This window comes from Scaptodrosophila lebanonensis, unplaced genomic scaffold (assembly GCF_003285725.1).
Source record: "Scaptodrosophila lebanonensis strain 11010-0011.00,11010-0021.00 unplaced genomic scaffold, SlebRS2 tig00000001-arrow-pilon, whole genome shotgun sequence".
In the NCBI taxonomy this organism is placed as follows: domain Eukaryota; kingdom Metazoa; phylum Arthropoda; class Insecta; order Diptera; family Drosophilidae; genus Scaptodrosophila; species Scaptodrosophila lebanonensis.
The window spans coordinates 8080838-8099897 of NW_022060529.1; the positions used below are offsets into that span (position 1 = coordinate 8080838).

At 36.9% G+C, this 19060-nt stretch overlaps 1 protein-coding gene across 1 annotated transcript; it reads left to right on the forward strand.

The window, feature by feature from the left end:
* The first annotated feature begins 122 nt into the window (after positions 1-122).
* LOC115630170 lies at positions 123-19060 on the forward strand. The gene is made up of 8 exons (XM_030526753.1): positions 123-647; positions 2894-3215; positions 14381-14626; positions 15370-17269; positions 17517-17615; positions 17680-17929; positions 18202-18284; positions 18350-19060. Exons 2-8 carry the CDS (start codon positions 3050-3052, stop codon positions 18558-18560), a joined length of 2955 nt encoding a protein of 984 aa, XP_030382613.1. The 5' UTR covers positions 123-647; positions 2894-3049; the 3' UTR covers positions 18561-19060.

Consider the following 19060-nt stretch of genomic DNA (forward strand, 5'->3'; position numbering starts at 1 on the left):
GAATTACTCGTGACATATAAACAGGTACTTAATTGTAGTTCACCTCTCGTCTTGTAGTTGTTGCTTCGCGTTCGCGCTGTCATCATCGCTCTTTAACCATTGTGCCTGTCGTCGCGCACATTTGTATGTTTTCGCCTTTAGTTTGCTTAAAATTATCGAAAATTGCATAGCAATAATGCGTACTACTTAGTTATGCATTAAATAAGCGCAACAAGTGGCCAAATACAAATTTTACTGCATTTCAAGTGCCTTACAACACTAAACACACACACAAGTCTATTCTACCCAATCCCACACACACAGAGATACGCGCGCAATACTACAACAAGTTGAGCTGCTTTCGTCGTAGTTTGTGAGAGAGCATTCGAGGAGAATAATTACGCCGAAAATGTTGAATGTTAATTAATGCATAATTAAATTATATACCATCTGTGTGAGCATAAGAGTGTTAGTGTGAAATAGTTTGCAAAGTGTGAGCCGAGAAAGAAAAAATATCCCCAACGCGAGGATCAGTATCGTGTTATTTTAGAGAGCGTGCGAAAAAAGTATAAACAAGTGAATTTATAAATACAAAATTATTAATATAAACAAGTGCAATTAAGCAAATAAAACGACATATTGTTTTCTGTATTGAGCCCCGAAAGCAGGTAATTATTTCTCTCTCATTTGCCTGCGCACACCTATTCGCTTTGCTTTTATTAATAAGCCATTTCTTTCATGACATTGCCTTGCTTTGCATATTTAACGTCGAGTCTCATCGTCGTCGTCACTGTGTGTATTTTTTGCGCGTTTTCTCTGGCTTGTTGCAAAATATTTTCTTGTACATATTTATGAATTTCTTTCACTGCCACCGTTGGTTTTTTGCTCGCTGCCTTTACGCTCATTTATTGTTTTACCTTTCTACTTTGAACAGTCATCGCAGTTTGCACTTGTTTCAATGTTGCTGTCTCTTTTTCATTAACAAAAAGCGCTGGTGGCGGTCTAATAAGACTTTTATCGGTATTTCTGAGTTTCTTGTTTTGTTACCAATACTAACTAGCGGCAACACACACAACTTTACTAACATCTACATATTTGTGTGTGTGTTGTGTATGTGAGTATGGGCGAAGGTAAACCGGCCATTTGTGGCATACAAACACAAACACACACATTAACGCACTCACATACAACCCAACAGTCACGAAACAGTGGAATGTGCGTTGCTATTGTTGCTGTTATTATTGTTTTCTTTTTTGTGCTGTTGTCAACGGTTTTAGTTATCAATACAGACACGTAATATGTACATGCATCTATATTTATGTACATACATTCATATACAAATATACATATGTTCATATGTATGAGTATGTCTGTCTGTACCAATTATGCATATGAGTTTTCATTTAAACAAAAAACTAGCTGCAGTAGCATTTTAATTTCCGTTACAGACACACTTTTCTCTCGGGCTAAACTTTTTGGTGTCAATCACCCGTTCTTGTTTTCCTCTCCTCCACGTTGACATCGTTGCTATACAGTGCCATATATTTAAATAGGAATGTACAGTATACACTCAATAAAGTGATCAAGAAATGACAATCAGGCTCTTCAGGCAATTTATAAAAGTAACTAACAATGACTCCAATTCGAGAGGAGTCACAATTGAGACATAATGACATAATTATTAAATAAATATATGTGATCTTTTTTCGTTTAGCAACAAGTTAGAAATTTAAAAAGCCATTATCAATTTATTTCCAAACCATTCAGACTCCACATTTTATAAACAACAGAGACAAGACAAGTACATATTTCCCCATTTCCTTTGAGTTTCGCAAACGAAAACAATATACAAACAAATTTCTTATTTATATATTCCAATCAGAATTGCAGTGAGATTTACTTTGTAAAATGCCGTACTCCCTATTGGCAGAATAATGTGGGACTACTGTATTATTATTTACAGCTGATTTGCCAGCCATTGGCATTTTTTCACACGGTAGTCAGCAACCAAAACAACAACAAAAATAACAGCGGTCTTACAATTTACCGAATTCGCCGCGCATTTTCGTTTTCACGCTGCTTTAAAGATTGGCGCGCGCTCGTGTATGTGTGAATGGTGTTGGGGTGTGGGAAATTGTACCCCTCCCGCCGCCTCCGCTACATCTCTCACATGCGCAGAGATGGGCCAACAACAGCTGTTTAGGGTGTTTATTTCGCCGATGTTTATGTTCTCTAGCGGTTGCGGCGATGTTGAAGTCAGTCTGACTTCAACTTTCGTGTGCGTCGCAAGGACATGCCGCAAGGATAATCCTAGACTAGTCAACGCCGTGCCATGCCAGATCCCAAACCAGAATCTGATGCACAAGCTACACTCTCAGGCATATTGGACACGTTGCAGCAACGTACGTGCGTTTTTCAATTATTCAAGCTGAAAGCCGACGTGCAAACAGTTTATGGCTTTGTTGGGTAGCAAAAAAAAAAAAAAGCGAAAAAGAAAAGAAAAACGTAGCCAGGGAGAACATTGCAAATGCAGAAGAAGCATCAAATAAAACACACACACACGCATAAAAGACGAGCTATGTAAGTGGGTAGCAAGAAGAGCAGCAGAAGCAGCCGCTCATGTGGAAAAGTGCAAATGTATAAAATAAATAAAATAAAACTAGACTAATACAATGTACAAGTATACTATAAACATACTTACATACTATATACTCGTATATGTGTGTCTGCGGTTTATTTGCTTACCGCCTTAAATTTCTTTTGACTGTTGCTTTAGCGTTTAACCCTTTCCGCTCATATTTTTGTTGTTGTCTATTTCCCCCTTTCTTATTTGAATTGCATAAGTTTTTTCTAAGTTTTTTATTTTATTTTTGGTAACTAAATTTTCAATTTCGTTGTCTTTATTTGTTTGCAGATTAGCGCTTAAGCAGCAGAAGCAACAACACCAACAGCAACGACGACAACGAAAACCACAACAACAATAATATTAACAACAAGAAAGCAACGTGACGTAAAATTTTATAATAATAATTTATACGATAAGCCAAGTCCAGTCTAATCAGCTGCCAAAATGGAGTCCATGGAATACGAGATGGCACGCAACATGACGTTGCTCTTCTTTTTGGAACGCCTGCTGGACAAGGGAGAGCCGCGCACCGTGCACGATTTGTCCTGCCAATTTGGCAACAAGGAGTTCACCAAGGAGATGCGCCAGATTGCCGGTGGCAGTCAGTCCGGTGAGTGCAACAACAATCCTCATCCTACATATACATTTCTATTTCCTTTGCTTTTATGCCCACAATACTGTATGCTCATGTGTAACCTGAAACTTGTTAAGTGAAAACCAATCCATACCTGTCATATACACCATACATACATACACACATGCATGTGTACATATATGTATGATCCACCTGCAGGTCATTGTTGTTTGTTTTTCAACCGCAACAACACACGCACATACGAGTATGTATGTTTGTATGCTTGTGTTGGCTGCTGCATCGTTCGATTGACTGTTTTCTATTCAAGGGGCCAAGTCAATGCCACTATCAGTGTCGCCTAGGAGCCAACTATTACTACCACTGCCACTTATATACAGTTGCGGTCCAAATAATAGTACTGCCCTCATTTAAAATTTATGTACTTTTATTTCTTGATAATTTCAATAAATTTTCAGCTATTCAGAATTAGGTGATTATTATGAATATATATAATGCACTCTTCGCTGTAAAGGAATTTTAATTGCTTAAGCAATGCAAATATTTAGTATGTATAGTATTCCGCTCTTCCGCATGGAAAATTGATTAGCAAGATAGTGAGATATTCAGTTATAAATAAAAATCCGTTCGCAGATTCATTCGAAATAATTATCTGGTGGCAAGTCCAGGAAAAAACTTGTTAGCTAAGAAAAATATAATACCCAAGACGAATCCAATATGATCTCATTAATATAAAGAACTTAAATATATAATTACATAAGCCTACATTTGCATTTTGTCTCTTGTCATCAGAAATTTGTAGTTAGATGATTTGTTTCTTTCCGTAAAAAAAATAAATGAAATAATCAATGAAATGCTACTATTTTATTACTATACAACTATCGAATTTTTGGCCATTTTCAATCAGATTCCAAAATTTTTTTTAGACTTTTGTAAGGAAAATAAAACTTTTATTTTAAAATACATTGCTTTCCCATTACACATACAAGTAGTTAAAATAAATAATTAAAATGGATTTCAAAACGTTGTTTATATGTATGTATGTATATGTTTTACCCAAAATTGTGTTCTCCCATTTGTGTGGCCACCGCTGTATGTAGATCTGTGTGTGTGACAAGCAACCGCAAAAACAACTCATGGCTTTGTGTATGTTTTCTTATTGCGGAGCGAACCGAAAGAAACTGCAATCGATAATGCACGTGTTTTTCTTTATAAAATACACGCACATATGTACATATGTACATAATGTAATGCAGATGGATAAATAGTACGTATGTATGTGTGTGTTACGTATTATTTTACAGTTGCACTCAAGTGCTGCATTTAAAGAAATCATGTAAATACCGACATCCTCTTATATACTCGTACATATGTACATATGTAAGGTTTTAAAAAACAAGCTACACACACGCTGTCGGCAAACTCATTGACAAGTCGGCACGTAAATAGCAATAACAACAACTACAAAGCCATCAACAACTAAACAACTTCATTACAAATTTAAAAATAAACGCTCTCCTCCTTAAAAATATTCACTTTCCACTTTAAAACGGTGCAATGCACTTTCCCAACACACACACATACAATGCGTAGAGACCGCTTGCCACCAAAGGGAAATCCATTATCGTATAATTAGAAGAATGTTCCCGCAGGGGAACTTTTGACAGGAACAAGCATTGCGTGTAAAATATATTTTCTCACATACGATCACAATGACTTAAATACAAAGTGTTCGAAATTATCTCAAAATCTCTTCCGTCCATGTAGAAATAACAGTGATGAGACTCGTACAAAAATATTAGTTGTATATATGGGTCTGAAAACAATTTATAACAGTAAATGAATGGAATGCTAGACGATTGGCATTAGGAATGTATTCTAACTAACCGGATAAATTTCTCAAATTTGATCAAACACTTTTAAGAATTACCGGATGTATGAAAAAATCAGTAATAGCGGGAGAGTGGGGCTGCATCAAAAACATAAACTCAGACTTGTCCTTTTTTCAATCCTAGGATATCAAGCCTCTATTCTTTTCGAAATCCTTGCGCTCATACAGACAGTCGTCTTGTCATACTGATCAAGAATATATATACTTTATCAGGTTTTTTGATTTGATTGTTCGAATTTGATAATTCTGTTGAATTTATTTTATCTAGAAAAGTGTAGGAGCTATATATTTAATTTTATTTATTCAATTTGTTAAGTATTATATCTTTATCATTTGGTTATTAATAGGAACGTCTATTATTCCATTTATTGTATCGGTCCAAGATGAATTATGGTCTCTAATATTTAGGTAGTTTATGAAGCAGATGTAATAAGTTGTAGGATGGGTACTGCAGGAATTATCCACAACAGTGTGAAGTCTGGCGTTTTGGCTGTTGATTTTTGTTTTATTACTATATCATTTTCATGATCGGGACGTTCTTTAATCAGTCGCACTCGCTTAATTCAATGTGTAACCACATATTCTAATTAAAACATAATCTGTATCATATTTTTAGTTGGATAGTAATGTGCAGAGTGTTCCATAGTCGAGTGCTATCGATTAAAGCCTCATATGACATATTTTATTCCATTTCAGCGTTAATAACTGATTTTCCAAAACAAATACGTGACGCACATTTAATTGCAAGATAAAAGTTTAACAAATTTGCGTGACTAAAAGGTGAGAGACATAGGTGTTTAATGTGTTTCTTGCAAGGGGAAATTCTATTCATGGTATAATTTTATATAAATGCTTGTTTAAGCATTTAGAATATACGCCAAACACGCGAGTTGGGTGTGTAACCTAATGAATACTATATGTGGGGTAAACGTTCATTGCCAAGGCTGAACATAAATAAGTATTAATAGAACCAAATAGGAAGAGAAAATAAGTTAAACAAGGCATTAAAAGATTATCTTATCTCTGTCCAATTAGTAATATGTCATTATTGGAAACTATTTTAGTTTATATAGATATCTCCTTTTAAAATTCGTAATTTATATGTTTCTTAAAGTTATTCTAGACAACAAAAATATTTAAAGAATAGGCTCGCTTCTCAGAGATTTAAAATATACCCATGAATGGGTCAATTGATGTTACCGATTTTTTTGACGGAATAACAGCTCACTTCCCACTTCGAAGAAACACCTGAAATATCCCGTCTTAAAAGGGCTAGCTCCTTGGACAAGAGTTCCAAGAAGGGTACTTTTACCAATTTTGATTCCTTATAATGTGAATCGAACTTGGAAATGGAAACAGATTTTTCTTAGTTAACTTAATTTCCAATTATCATGACTGATTTGCAGACTTAATGGTTAATTAGTAAAATATGTATTTTCTAAAACTTTCTTAACTTGAAGCGTTCTTTCAAATCTTAAACCAAATATTGGGTCACAGATTGTAATAGATTAACTCATTACACCACAATTAACTACAAGTGCTTGCAGCGTTTTAATTGAAATTAGCCCTCGGCGATTGTGATTGGCTGCAAGCACCTTATTTACATGCAGTATATAAGCCTGCATGTAAAAAGAGCACTATGCAATGCGTGCGCATACATGCTCACATTTTCTGGCTTTGATGCGCAGAACCTCCAAATATGAATACAGGAAAGGTCAGGCACACAGGCAATTGGTACGAATATCATGCAAAAATTGGACCAATAAATCTCTATGTCGACATCTCGTCAAAACGAGTCGGCTTGTCGGCTTGTCGGCTCGTCAGTTGTCTGTGGCAAGTGCGTGCGCAGAAATTAAGAGGGGTTGGTCGAATTGTTCATTTTCATATTAGTATATAATGTGCACCAGTGTTTCCCACTCTTAACATTAATCACCATGTAATGGCGAACGGAACAGTACATGGTGTCAGCACACTATACTTATAATGCATAACTTTTGATTGGCTGATGTCAACCGAAAGGTTTTGAACACATGTTCAGTATTTATATTTAGATTGCAAACAAGAGAAAATGTTGTTTTATGGGCAACCTACAATTATGAGAGATGAAAATTGTGGCACATTGTTGCTATATAAAAAATCTGCAGCATCGAATTTGCATGCTAGGCACCAACAAGGGATGTACTGCAGACGAATTGCAACACAATCGGATGTTCAAATTAGACCATACGTGGAAACCAAACCGAAAAGACGAGTTAAGTTCCTTAAAGGCGTCGGTCCAAGTTACTGTTCCAGGTGTTGAAATCCAAAGTGGGCATCCTTCGTGCCTTTCATAATTATAAGTGGCTCCTAAATGGATATCAAGGATCAGAGAACGAGGAGCAGAATTCTATGCACCATGGACAACTTTTGCTTATACTCGTATCAGTCCATCCAGTTAAGTAAAACGATATAATGGCTTTTAGATGCTATAGTGAAATATTCAGATGTTTGTTTACATTGCATATTTGAATTTTGCCGCTGGAGAAAGGAGGAACATGTAGAGAAAAAATTTATCAAAATAAAAAGGTGAAAGGAGGAAGGTTTTTGGTAACTGCCATAGGAACAATTTATTACAATATCCTAACAAAAATTAGTATTTTTGACAATTCTATAATGTCTCACCATAATCTTCAGAATAACTAAAACATCATAAAGCTATTATATAGTAGGAACAGTATGTGTAGAAATCAATATTAGTATACTTTATTTTAGTTGAATGGTTCTTGCAGGGTCACGGTTCTGTTTCTTTTTATAGCATGACTAAATCGAAATGCCTAGTTCTAACTCTAGTGTTATTTCCTCAACAAACAGCGTATACAGTAATATAAAATTGGCCGATTTTTGTTTCAGTACATCTTGAACATGTTCAACGACCGATTTTATGGCGAACAACATTTTACAACTTTTAATGCAATAGACAGTTCAATCGATAGCTCTACCTAAAACCATATTTTAAGATGAAAGAAAAGTCTCCGGTCCTCCGAAAAAAAAAACATCTTGCAAGACTCTAACCACTGAGTCGACATGCCAAAAGTCTCAGAGTCTGACCGTACCTTTAAGCTTTGTACATATAAATAATAGGCTGTATCTGTGGCGTGTCTCAGCTTGTAATGTTCCCATTAACAAGCAATTTCTGGCATACCACAATGCTTACTCTTGGGCATTGACTGTTAACCAATCCCCAGTCCAATTCCAATCCTAGTTCAAGCGCCACAAATCCTTTAAGCATATTTTATACAATATGTTCACATGTATGTATGTGTACATATTCGTTCACCCCCTTTTCGTTTTCGTGTCAACGTGTTTATTCAACTTATAAACCGTTAAAGCCCATACAGACCCACTATTTTCATAATGCACACAAAACCGTCCGTTGATTTGGGTTAAATTTATTTTCATGTTCTTCTTCTGCTGCTACGGCTCCTCAGTTCTCTTTGAATAGTCGCAAACAAATTGTAATGGAAAAGTGTCGATTACGTGACAAAAATGTTCAATTGAATTTCAATAAAATTTCATGAAACTGTAGACATTGAGTCTGAACGGAATGGGCGCTAAGTTGAAGTCATTCCTATTCCCATCTACTATGTATTCCCATTCATAGCCATACACACACACACACACACATGTGTTGCTTCAATTATGTATGTGTGTGTGTGTGTGCTCGTTTCTATTCCCAAATGGTACACAAAGGCTTTGTTGTTGTGTGGTCAGCAAAACCCAAAAACCATTTAACAAATTAATGTCAGCAGTAATTTTCTAAGAACATTTACAAACATTTAAATTCACAACAAAAGCTATTAACAGACATTTGCAAAATGGACCAGGTTCACAAACTGTTGACGTCCATTTATCTACCAATGTTTATGTGTGTGTCTGCTCATTTCTCTTTAAAATTTCACTGCTAAATTGACACCTAAATGAAATAATGTTCGTTGCTGGTGCAAACCATTTGGTCAAATATAAACACGTTCTTAACCATTAACTTGGCTTTCGTGGGGCAAGTTGTTTTCATTGTAGACTGCCCTTGGTAACTCAGTCTAATATACAGTAGATTGTTAGTTTGTCAGTCGTTCGATCAGTTATTCTGTGTTTGGCATAATGATGATTATAAACACAAACACACACACGCACACGAAACCCATGCCTTTTCGGGTTCCAAGCAAGGCTACCAAGCGAAACTCAGTATCGGTTATATAGTATATTGTCAACAACGTGATTAGATATTGCGAATTCGATGAAATTGTAGGAAATCTGAATCCATAAATATTCTGAATTCCTAAAAATGATTTCGATACTCGATTTCAAAACATTTTCCTTTAAGCTCTACTAGTGATCTGTATATTTTATAACTTGATCATATAGTATTCGAATATACATTAATTTTCAAATACCTCTTATTGAAGGAAAATGTAAGAGGGTAAGAAAACTAATCAATAATTTTCATCTCATGTCTGTGCCATATTTTCTAACGACATATTGCTGACATTATACTAAAAGTGTTCAGAAATATTTAAAGATATTTTTAGGTCCACTTATTAAATACGCCTCTTGTTTTCGGATCAAATGTTCGAAGTCCTTTGGATGGACGTGTTTATACAAAAACTCTTGTTTAGTTCGCTATTATTCAACAAAATTCACAAACCTCGTCACACATAATTTTCAGAGAAATTGTGCAATCGCATTTAAATTCAGATGTCAATTTCTAAAACCTGTTTTAAAACTGTTGGCTTTTGAGAAACTTGTTAAATGCGTATGATAGTTAAGTTCTTCCTTAGTTAACACTAAGTCTTAGAAAAGTGTTCCAACTTCGTTCACCCTAATGATTTTAGACTTTAAACCTAGCCGCAGCTTTAATTGATTGCAAAGCAGATAAGCTAGCAATATTTCTCACCTCAATACGCATTGCCTTTTCTCACAATCTAGCGTTATTTCTAGTTCTGGATACGCACTATATTTTTACTTTTTATTGTAAAACTAATTCAGTTATTCACGACCCATCGCAGTTCAAACATATTCATGAATTGAGGGCTAAATATGTCGAACAAGTGTTCCGCCAATCACTTAACCATTGAAACATATTATTTACGTTTCGATTTGCGAAATCAGCTGCAGCATTGACACGGTTGATTGAATGATTGATGGAGTACGGATCGCCTCCTTACTAGTGGGTTTGATAAGCAGTCTAAGCTTCAATTCCATCAACTAATCCTTTGCATAACACATTCTCCCTCCCACTTACCACGCACACACACAACCACTCCCTTCCGTACACTCCCTCCCCCACAACACCCCAAAAGGCACACAGACATAAATTTAACGTCTTTATGCCTATAGCGCTTTTGGGCAACACATTGTTGCTACATTTGTTGTTGTTGTTGTTGCCGTTGCCGCTGTTCCCCCAACTCACAATCCTTTCACGCCCTGATGAGGTCGGTTGCGTGGTGTGGGTGACGAGGGAGGGGGGTTGGGGGTGGTGGCTCTGCTGCTTTCGATTTTGCTGGCACGCATGGAAATTTTGCGTGCGTCGCATGCCTTGGCCTTCAAGGTTTATGTTATTGTTAACTTTTGCTCAAGGAAATGTCATTCTCAGTTGGCGGCAGCATTGATTTTTGGCATTTGGGCGGGGTGGGTGCTTTGGTTTGTCGAGCGCGCTGTTTTGTCGAATTAATTGCAAAAACTTTGACTTATATTTGATTTGTTATTCATTATTTACAGCTTAATGTTGTTTAGCATAATGGATGAAACATTTTGTTAATAATCGTCAACAAGCGTTATGAATTAATGAGTTTATAAGGAAGTACTCCACAAACTTCTGTACTTTTACTCAATTAAACGGAGCTGCAAGAAAAATTATTTGCAATATGTACTCATATTTTATTTTCAGACATATTGCTATGAAATATACCCCCTACGCATGCTCTTGTTAAAGCCATCTATGGCCCTCGGGTTGTACATAAAATGTGCCACACATCACTTTCGTTATGAGACATAAAATTTTAAATTTATTGACCATAACCCTTTTACCTTCTTACCTGGTTTACTTAGACGTAGACAGCACTAAAATATCTGGAAGTATCCGCAACACGTTTATTTCATGTATCGCCTCCTGTCCAAGCACTTCCTCTCTGTGTAACATTTCAATAAGTAAACATAAATATACATAAATTTATAGCAAATGTCCTCGGTGCATTTGAAAATTGCCACAAAATGTGTCCAACTGGGTCGGCCGTAAAGTGTGTTTATGCCACCTCCATCGCCACCTGCCCAAATGGCGTGCTTCGAGCCGAAAATGTTTGCCAAGAAATGCGGCTATGCAAACAGAGGCGCACAGCAGGCCAATATTGAGTCATATAAGCCATACAGTGGAGACTGCCTACGCGTGAAATCGTAAATTCGGAAAACCCAGCACACTGAACTGAAAAAAGACATCTTCGCAGCTCAAAGAATTCTTGTATAAGCGAGGCTTGGTAAACGCTATCGTATCTCTATACCCTGATTCTATTATGTAATTCTTCTTAATTTTCCTTGGCATTGGCAGTGTCGTCAACTTGGTGAACAACTTTTTAAAATGATATCGATTGCGCCAAAGCTTCATTACCATTTTTCTTCCATATAAAAGCCTGTTTTCCTTTTCGACTCCAATCTCAGTGATAATTTGAAAAGAGTGTTAGGTTAGGGTGTGCAATTATTGTTCTTTTTAGAGTAGGTAGTAAAAAAAACCCGCCTTTCATTTTAAAAAGTATTTTAACAAATCCTCTTAAGTCCGCCAACAGAATTGATTGTTTTGAATTGTGAATGTTTAAATAAATGAAGTCTGTAAAAAAGTAATTTGAAGTAAGCCTACCCAACGCATGCGCATTTGACTTCAAAACAAAAATACTACAATATGTTAGCGGTTTCTTAATAATCAATATAAATTATAATGTATCTAGATAACGTTGTTATCGTATCTGGTTTCTCGATTTAAGGAACATAAAAATATGGTACATTTTGTGTAAACGATTTCAGTTAACAATTTGGAAGTTTGTACGCTCGCGTTTAAATATCGATTTTTGGTTATACTTAGTCCGTTTTTACTGTACACACATGCATTACAGTTGTGTGCTGAGATGTTCAAATGTTTGCTCCGCTTGGCACTATGAGAATATATTAAAAATGTGGTCGCAATACTTTCAGACTGGCAATAAATAATATTATGTAGTATTTGGTGTTTTGCAAATTTTATGAAGTTCGACTTGGTCTGAAACCGAGAATTCCCAATCACCTAAGCAGCGAAGCACTTGGCAAGGATCTGCCCGATGCCAGCCTGCCACCATTTCCAATTTCTTTAAGTAAACATTAAATTGAATTATGCACATGTTGCTGAGCGCAAATGTAAAATGATTTCCCCTCTTCTACGGATTGCAACTACCTTATGGGGGGGTAGGTTTCATTCACATTTCTCTCTTTTGGTTCCATTCTACAGCAATTTGTCAGCTTTGTGGCTCATTTGCCATAAGGGTCCTGAATAGGATGTGCCCGGATTACTTTAATTTAGTGCCGGGATTTGCTTATACTTATTACTTCCATCTCTTTTAAATCCCCAATAAGCTTTCACTTATGTAAGGTGTGTTTACTTTCATAATTATTATGCAAGTATGCTTGCACATATTTAGCATTTTATGCCATCAGTCTTAATTTACATTTTTGTGATCTGGAAATGCAATTGAATTAATTTATGTTCAGTGTTGTGAACAAGTTATTAAGTCAGTTTGACAATGTTGACAGACAAGCTACAACACCAACAATGACACGCGATGCCAACTACAACAATGACAACAACAACTCTTTCCATTAAAGCCCGTGCCCGCTGAATACTGCGATGCCGTCACGATATTATACGCAAACAATAGGCAAACAAAAGTCTCTACACAACATACCTATGTATACTTGTATGCCTGAATACGATTGTAACGAGCAACAGTCGCTGTCTGCCTGTCTGTCTGTCGGCATTCAGTAGTCAGTCAACAACTACATATGACCTGATTTATCAAATCAACAAACAAAAATAGCTTTGCGAAGCTTCCCTTTGATTGGAGTGCATTCACTTTTGGACAGAGCTTTGACTATTATGCGCATCAGAATGCATGATTTTGAAGCGTTTTCAAAACTATTCTGAATTTGAGCGACTTGACATTTATAATTATTAGAACTAAAACTAAAACTAATATATTTTTATCATTAACATTCACATTGTGATTTGTTTTTAAATAAATAAGTTCCTGTGATAGACTTCGTCCAGGCAGGATTTATTATCTAATGGCTACACTTATAAATGCTAATATTATATTATTTATGTTATTCTTTATACAAAAAATCACTCAATTCGTATAATTTGGACTATTTGCGAGCTCCATCAAAGCTGTCGAAATTGATAAGTCCAAATTGTTAAAATATCATCAAAAAAGTTAATTTCGGAATGGTAAAATCATCCGATTAAATAGCTATCATCATTAGATTATATCTTTTTAAATTCTATTAATCAGAAAAGATGAAATGCAAATTTCTGTTTAGGTGCATTTTTTTAGAGGGGTAAAATATTGTAAATCTCGTGTATCTCCGATTACTTAAGCCCAATTTGTCACAACCACTTACTAGAACTAAAATAGCAGGCAGTTTTTATTTTAAATAAACTATTCAATCTATTCTATTCTATCTTCAAACTGTATCTAGTTAATCGACTGAGGGTAGTTGAAACCATTATTGTTTAATTCGTTACATAGTTTTCAATGTTTGTGCCTGTATGGTATTGTATTTCCGTGTATCATTATGTGGGGCCCATTGAATGAACCCGCCGCACAAATCAGTTACACAAAGTTTTGCCAACTTTGTTGTGCTGCAAGCGGCAACTACGAGCTACGAATTGTGAACAAAAAACATTAAGTTAATTATGGGAACACCGTCAGTGAACAGCATATGTAAGCTACAGATAAGTAGGGAAGTTTTACTCCAATTCGCATTCTTCTGGTAATTAAAAGAAGACCATTATTGTTCCAACTCGCAATTAATCAGGAGAAGTCGCTATCTGCCGAAGAACTTCAACGTAATTGCAAAGTTGACACATTAAAAGCATCGCAGACGACCAACGATTCAATTAAGTTGCTGCTACACATAATCCCAACAAAAATGTACATCCTTTGTGCATTACACACACACACGCACCTACAAACTAATAGCTTTATAATAGTAACTGACATGCGCCCTCTTTTCACAGGTCTGAAGAAATTTCTTGCACAATATCCATCGATATTTCTAGTCGATGGTGACTACGTGCAGGTCAATGCCTATCAGCATAGCAATGCTGATGATGGCAGCCTTGGCGGCAAACGCGATTATATACAAGAGGCTAAAGACTACTTCAAGAACAAGATGCTACAGTATGGGACGGAGGCGGAGGTGCCGGTGCGCAGTTTATTGGGGCATCGGTCCCAAGCCTCGCCGCAGGTCCGTCATATATCCGGTAAGCTGAATTAATAATATACAAGTTTATGCTAAACTGGATAGTGCTGAGTTCTGCTTTCAATTAATGAAAAAAAACCACATCAGATCCCTTATATGTATGTAAGGAATTGACTTTATATATTTGTAGATATTTTGTTAAAATTGAAAAACTAAATGAACGTAAAATATATTTTTCATGTACGGAGTTTTATTTTACATACTGGGATGTTCTGAATTCCGATGTAGGGATGCGTAGCACTAAGGGAATATGAATTTCTTCCTCATGCCGTAAACGAATAGCAATGTAAAGGATTGGTAATTAACTTTTAAATCAAACGGTTGCAATGTTATTCGGGAAACGGATAAAAACTTAAATGAAGGATGTTGAAATATAATTGGAAATATCTTTTTTCATTAATTAATTTAATTTAATCAGTGAGAAGCAATTCAAATACATAATTTATCACAATATTATTATTTAATTTATCAGAAATTTCACAATTTATTTCCACAATATTTTTATTTAATTATCAAAACAATAACAATTTAATTCTCGTTGGCCATCACTTAAGTACTTGGTATGAGAATTGCAGAGGACGGCGGTCACAATATTTTTATTTAAATTAAAAAGGATCGTGTGAAAACAGAATTAGGTATTATAATAAAATATCTCGTAATATAGTGGATTTTGGAATTTTTTGAATTCCATGAACATTTTGAAAAGTCGCTTGCAAAACTCTTTAATCTGTTTTTCCATTGCAGGTCAACACATCAAGGAGTTCACCGACTTCCTTATGAAGCACACGGACACATTTAGGGTTATCGATGATCATGTTATGCTCGTCGGTTGTGAGAATATGACCGATCTGCCGGCCAGAGACCGTCTACACTTGCCACAAACGAACATTGATACGCGTGGCACCCAGCAAATGCTGGATTTTTTCGCCCAATGCATTGAATTCAAGGGTCCTATGCTGGTGGAGCAGCTCTTCCATTTGCTGACCACCAACTTCCCGCAGGATCAGTGGCTACGTATGTTCAAAACCCCGGGCGATTTGAGCACGTTCCTGAAGCTCTTTTCCGATTGCTTTCACATGCAAGCCAATCTAGTCACATTGCTGCAGAAGCCCAAGCTCAGCGACTCGCATATACAGCAGGTGCAGGCGAGATCTCGGGAGCAGTTCAATACCCTTAACAATAATCAGCGCAATCAGCGGGAGTCGACGGTGCAGCAGCGTTTGCGCAATGGTCTTACACATTCTAACAACAACAATAACATTAATAATAATACGAACAGCAGCAGCAACAACAATAGCAATAGCAGCAACAACAACATTACGTCACCGAACTTCAAACTGAATGCGCCCGTTTCAAATATGACGGGCAACAATGGTAGCGCCACCGGGAACGGAAGCGGCAGTGGTAGTGGCAGCGGAGACAAGTCGGAACCGAATTCTGGTTTTGACAGCTACGTGCCAATGTCTGAGGTGAAGCTGGAGAATTTATGTGAGAACAATTATCCAGGCGAAAACATATCGTATGCGCCGATCAATACGCACGATGCAGTACCACAACAGGCACATCAGCAGCAGCAGCAGCAGCCGACCTCCAATACCTCCGAGCGGCAGAACAGCGCCAATCAGACGCTGAAGGAGCGCATCAACAGTCTGGTGAAGCGGAATCTTGCAGAGAATTTGGAAAAGGACAAACAATCGCTGGCGAATCAAACAAATGCAACTGCTTCATCGATCTACAATACACAAAACTCAACGCACTCGAGTCCTGTACATTCCACAAATGCGGCGGCTAACAATGCCAATGCCAATCACTCACCTAGTCACAGTTACTTCGTCGGCGACACCTGGAAGATAAAGGTGTTTCAGAACACCAGCGTCATATATAAAGTGAAGGATGCGCTGTTCGTAACGGAAGCCATATTGAAAATCGCATCGAGTAGCCAAAGCATTGTCATATCTCTGGACTGTGAGGGCATCAATCTGGGCCTAAAGGGTGAAATAACGCTCATTGAAATTGGTACTACGCGTGGCGAGGCCTTCCTGTTCGATGTGCGTGCCTGCCCCGAAATTATTACCGATGGTGGCCTGAAAACCCTCCTCGAGCACGAGCATGTGATTAAAGTAATACACGATTGCCGGAACGATGCGGCCAATTTGTATCTGCAATTCGGTATATTGTTGCGCAACGTCTTCGACACACAGGCGGCTCATGCGATATTGCAGTACCAGGAGAATGGGAAGCAAGTCTATAAAGCCAAATACATATCGCTCAACTCGCTGTGCGAGCAATACAATGCACCCTGTAATCCCATTAAGGATCAGTTGAAACAGGTCTACAGGCGCGATCAGAAGTTTTGGGCCAAGCGTCCCTTGACACGCGAAATGATACTTTATGCGGCCGGCGATGTCCTTGTCCTCATCAACGATCAATTGTTTGGCAATCTGGCACGCCAAATAAAGCCCGAGAATAAACAGCTCTTCTCCGAGCTCTGCACCGAGCAAATACTCATGCAAATCAAGCCCACCGAGGTCAAGATACGCAAGAAGCAACGAAAAGTAAGCACAGAGGTCTCCGATCTCAAGCAGAAGCTCGCACAGACTAGCAAGAGCATTGTGCTCTCGAATCGCGAGATACGTTTGCTGCGGTAAGTTGAGCTCAATATTTATGTATTTACATATTGGCTCCGCCAATTGTTTTTTCATTTCACCATTTAGACTATTTCTTTCTTTCTAAATTGAATCTTCCTCGTTTCCACAATCACTCTTTAAGATTCTGTTCTGTATTCTCTCTGTACTTTACTTTTGGCTTACGTTTTCTTTTCTGAACTGTGTATTTTTATTGGCTTCAAAAATATAAATAATTCAGAGTGATTTCAATTAATTTCATTACAGTTATATGGATTTGACGGAAGAAGAGAAGGAGCGTCTTAAAGGGTATTATAAAGTTGCCAAAAAGCTGGAGAAAATGGAGTCTGCTGGCAATGCCAACAAGTGCGTAATATTTATGATTTATTATCAGAAAGAACTATTGTTAATTATTTGTAATTAATTGCAGAGATCAAAGCGATTCCGAGGATGAGCCGGAACCCAACGAGAATGACAATTTTCCCAGCTTGGATTCGGTTCCTTCGGACAATTCACTGTCGGGTACCTTCTCGCCGCGTTTCAGCTCTGAGCCGCCAAGCTTGACTGAATCTATGCAAATGCTAGAAGAGATATTGTCGGATAAGACGATGGATCGTCTGGCTCGCATCGATAAAATCGAGGCAATATTGTCGACTGCCTCAACGCTGCCATGCGATCAAGTGGGTTCTTTGTTTTGTAAAACTGAATTCTTCTCAAGAAATGGCCAGACAGGCAAATTATTTTAATATACAATTTGTTGAACTTCACAAGTCATGGGTATAGTTATTTCGTTTAAAATCAATAAGAGTTCTATATTAACAATATCGCTTTTTTCTAATATAAATTCAAAAACTATTTGTACAACTCGATCAATTTGTAGGCAAATAATTTGCATGTTTGGCCGTAGCTTTCGAATGCTTATATTTGTATTAATGCTTGCCCTTCATTGCAGATAATTAGTTCCAACCCAATGCAGGAACAATTGGGTATAGTAACCGCAGAGAATCTGCAAATTATACGTGAGAAATCGAGAAAGTAAGGCTATTTCGATAAAAATATGTAGAATTGTGTGTCACAATCAAATTATTGAACATTTACAGCATGAAGAACTGCAATTGCCAGGGTGAACGAAGTGTTACGCCGATTTTGCGCTCCAACGACAAACGTGTTGTGAAATTGGTTGATGCCGAGTCTCAAACTCTCAGCACTGGTGACATCGTCATAACGAAAGTATTTTTCCAAGATGAACACAACAAGGCTAAGGAAACAGCCGTATTGGCCAACTCTCCGAAAAGGGTGGCCTTGAATTGAAATTATTAAACGAAGTAAATTGATAACTTTTATAAGTTTGTGCTGGAAGTGGATTTAACAAAATGATTCCTAAACTAAACGTGTATAACAAGTAAAGCGCAGCTATATTATTTTTACATAGATTTATTTTTAACACATGTTATTATTGGACTCCTTTGAAAGCTAAGGGGACCACCATTTCACCTAACTATCATTATATAACTATGCAATAATTTCTACAATTGAAAAGCAATATGTTTTGTGCCTAAATGTTGAACATTGCAATAACAATATATAGACCCCTAATTTATCTGTTAACTATTCGCTAATAATTATGTAAAATTTTCCTTTTGCGCACACCCCAGGAATTGCAATAGCTTTCAAGTCAAATTAAAATCGTAAGTGAGAAGTTTTTACGGCGCCAAACAATCATTAACAAAAATATTTAATTCATTTAACTAACAACAAATATTATACTGCTTTGGACCAATTGTGCGTAAAATAAAAATCTTTAAAATCAA

What these genes read in the sequence shown, in the direction of transcription:
- LOC115630170 (XM_030526753.1), top strand. Translation starts at nt 3,050, where the DNA reads ATGGAGTCCATGGAATACGAGATGGCACGCAACATGACGTTGCTCTTC. An exon ending in GCAGGTCCGTCATATATCCG is followed by an intron (nt 14,627 to 15,369) that starts GTAAGCTGAATT and finishes TTTCCATTGCAG; the next exon opens with GTCAACACATCAAGGAGTTC. An exon ending in CAACGCTGCCATGCGATCAA is followed by an intron (nt 17,930 to 18,201) that starts GTGGGTTCTTTG and finishes CCTTCATTGCAG; the next exon opens with ATAATTAGTTCCAACCCAAT.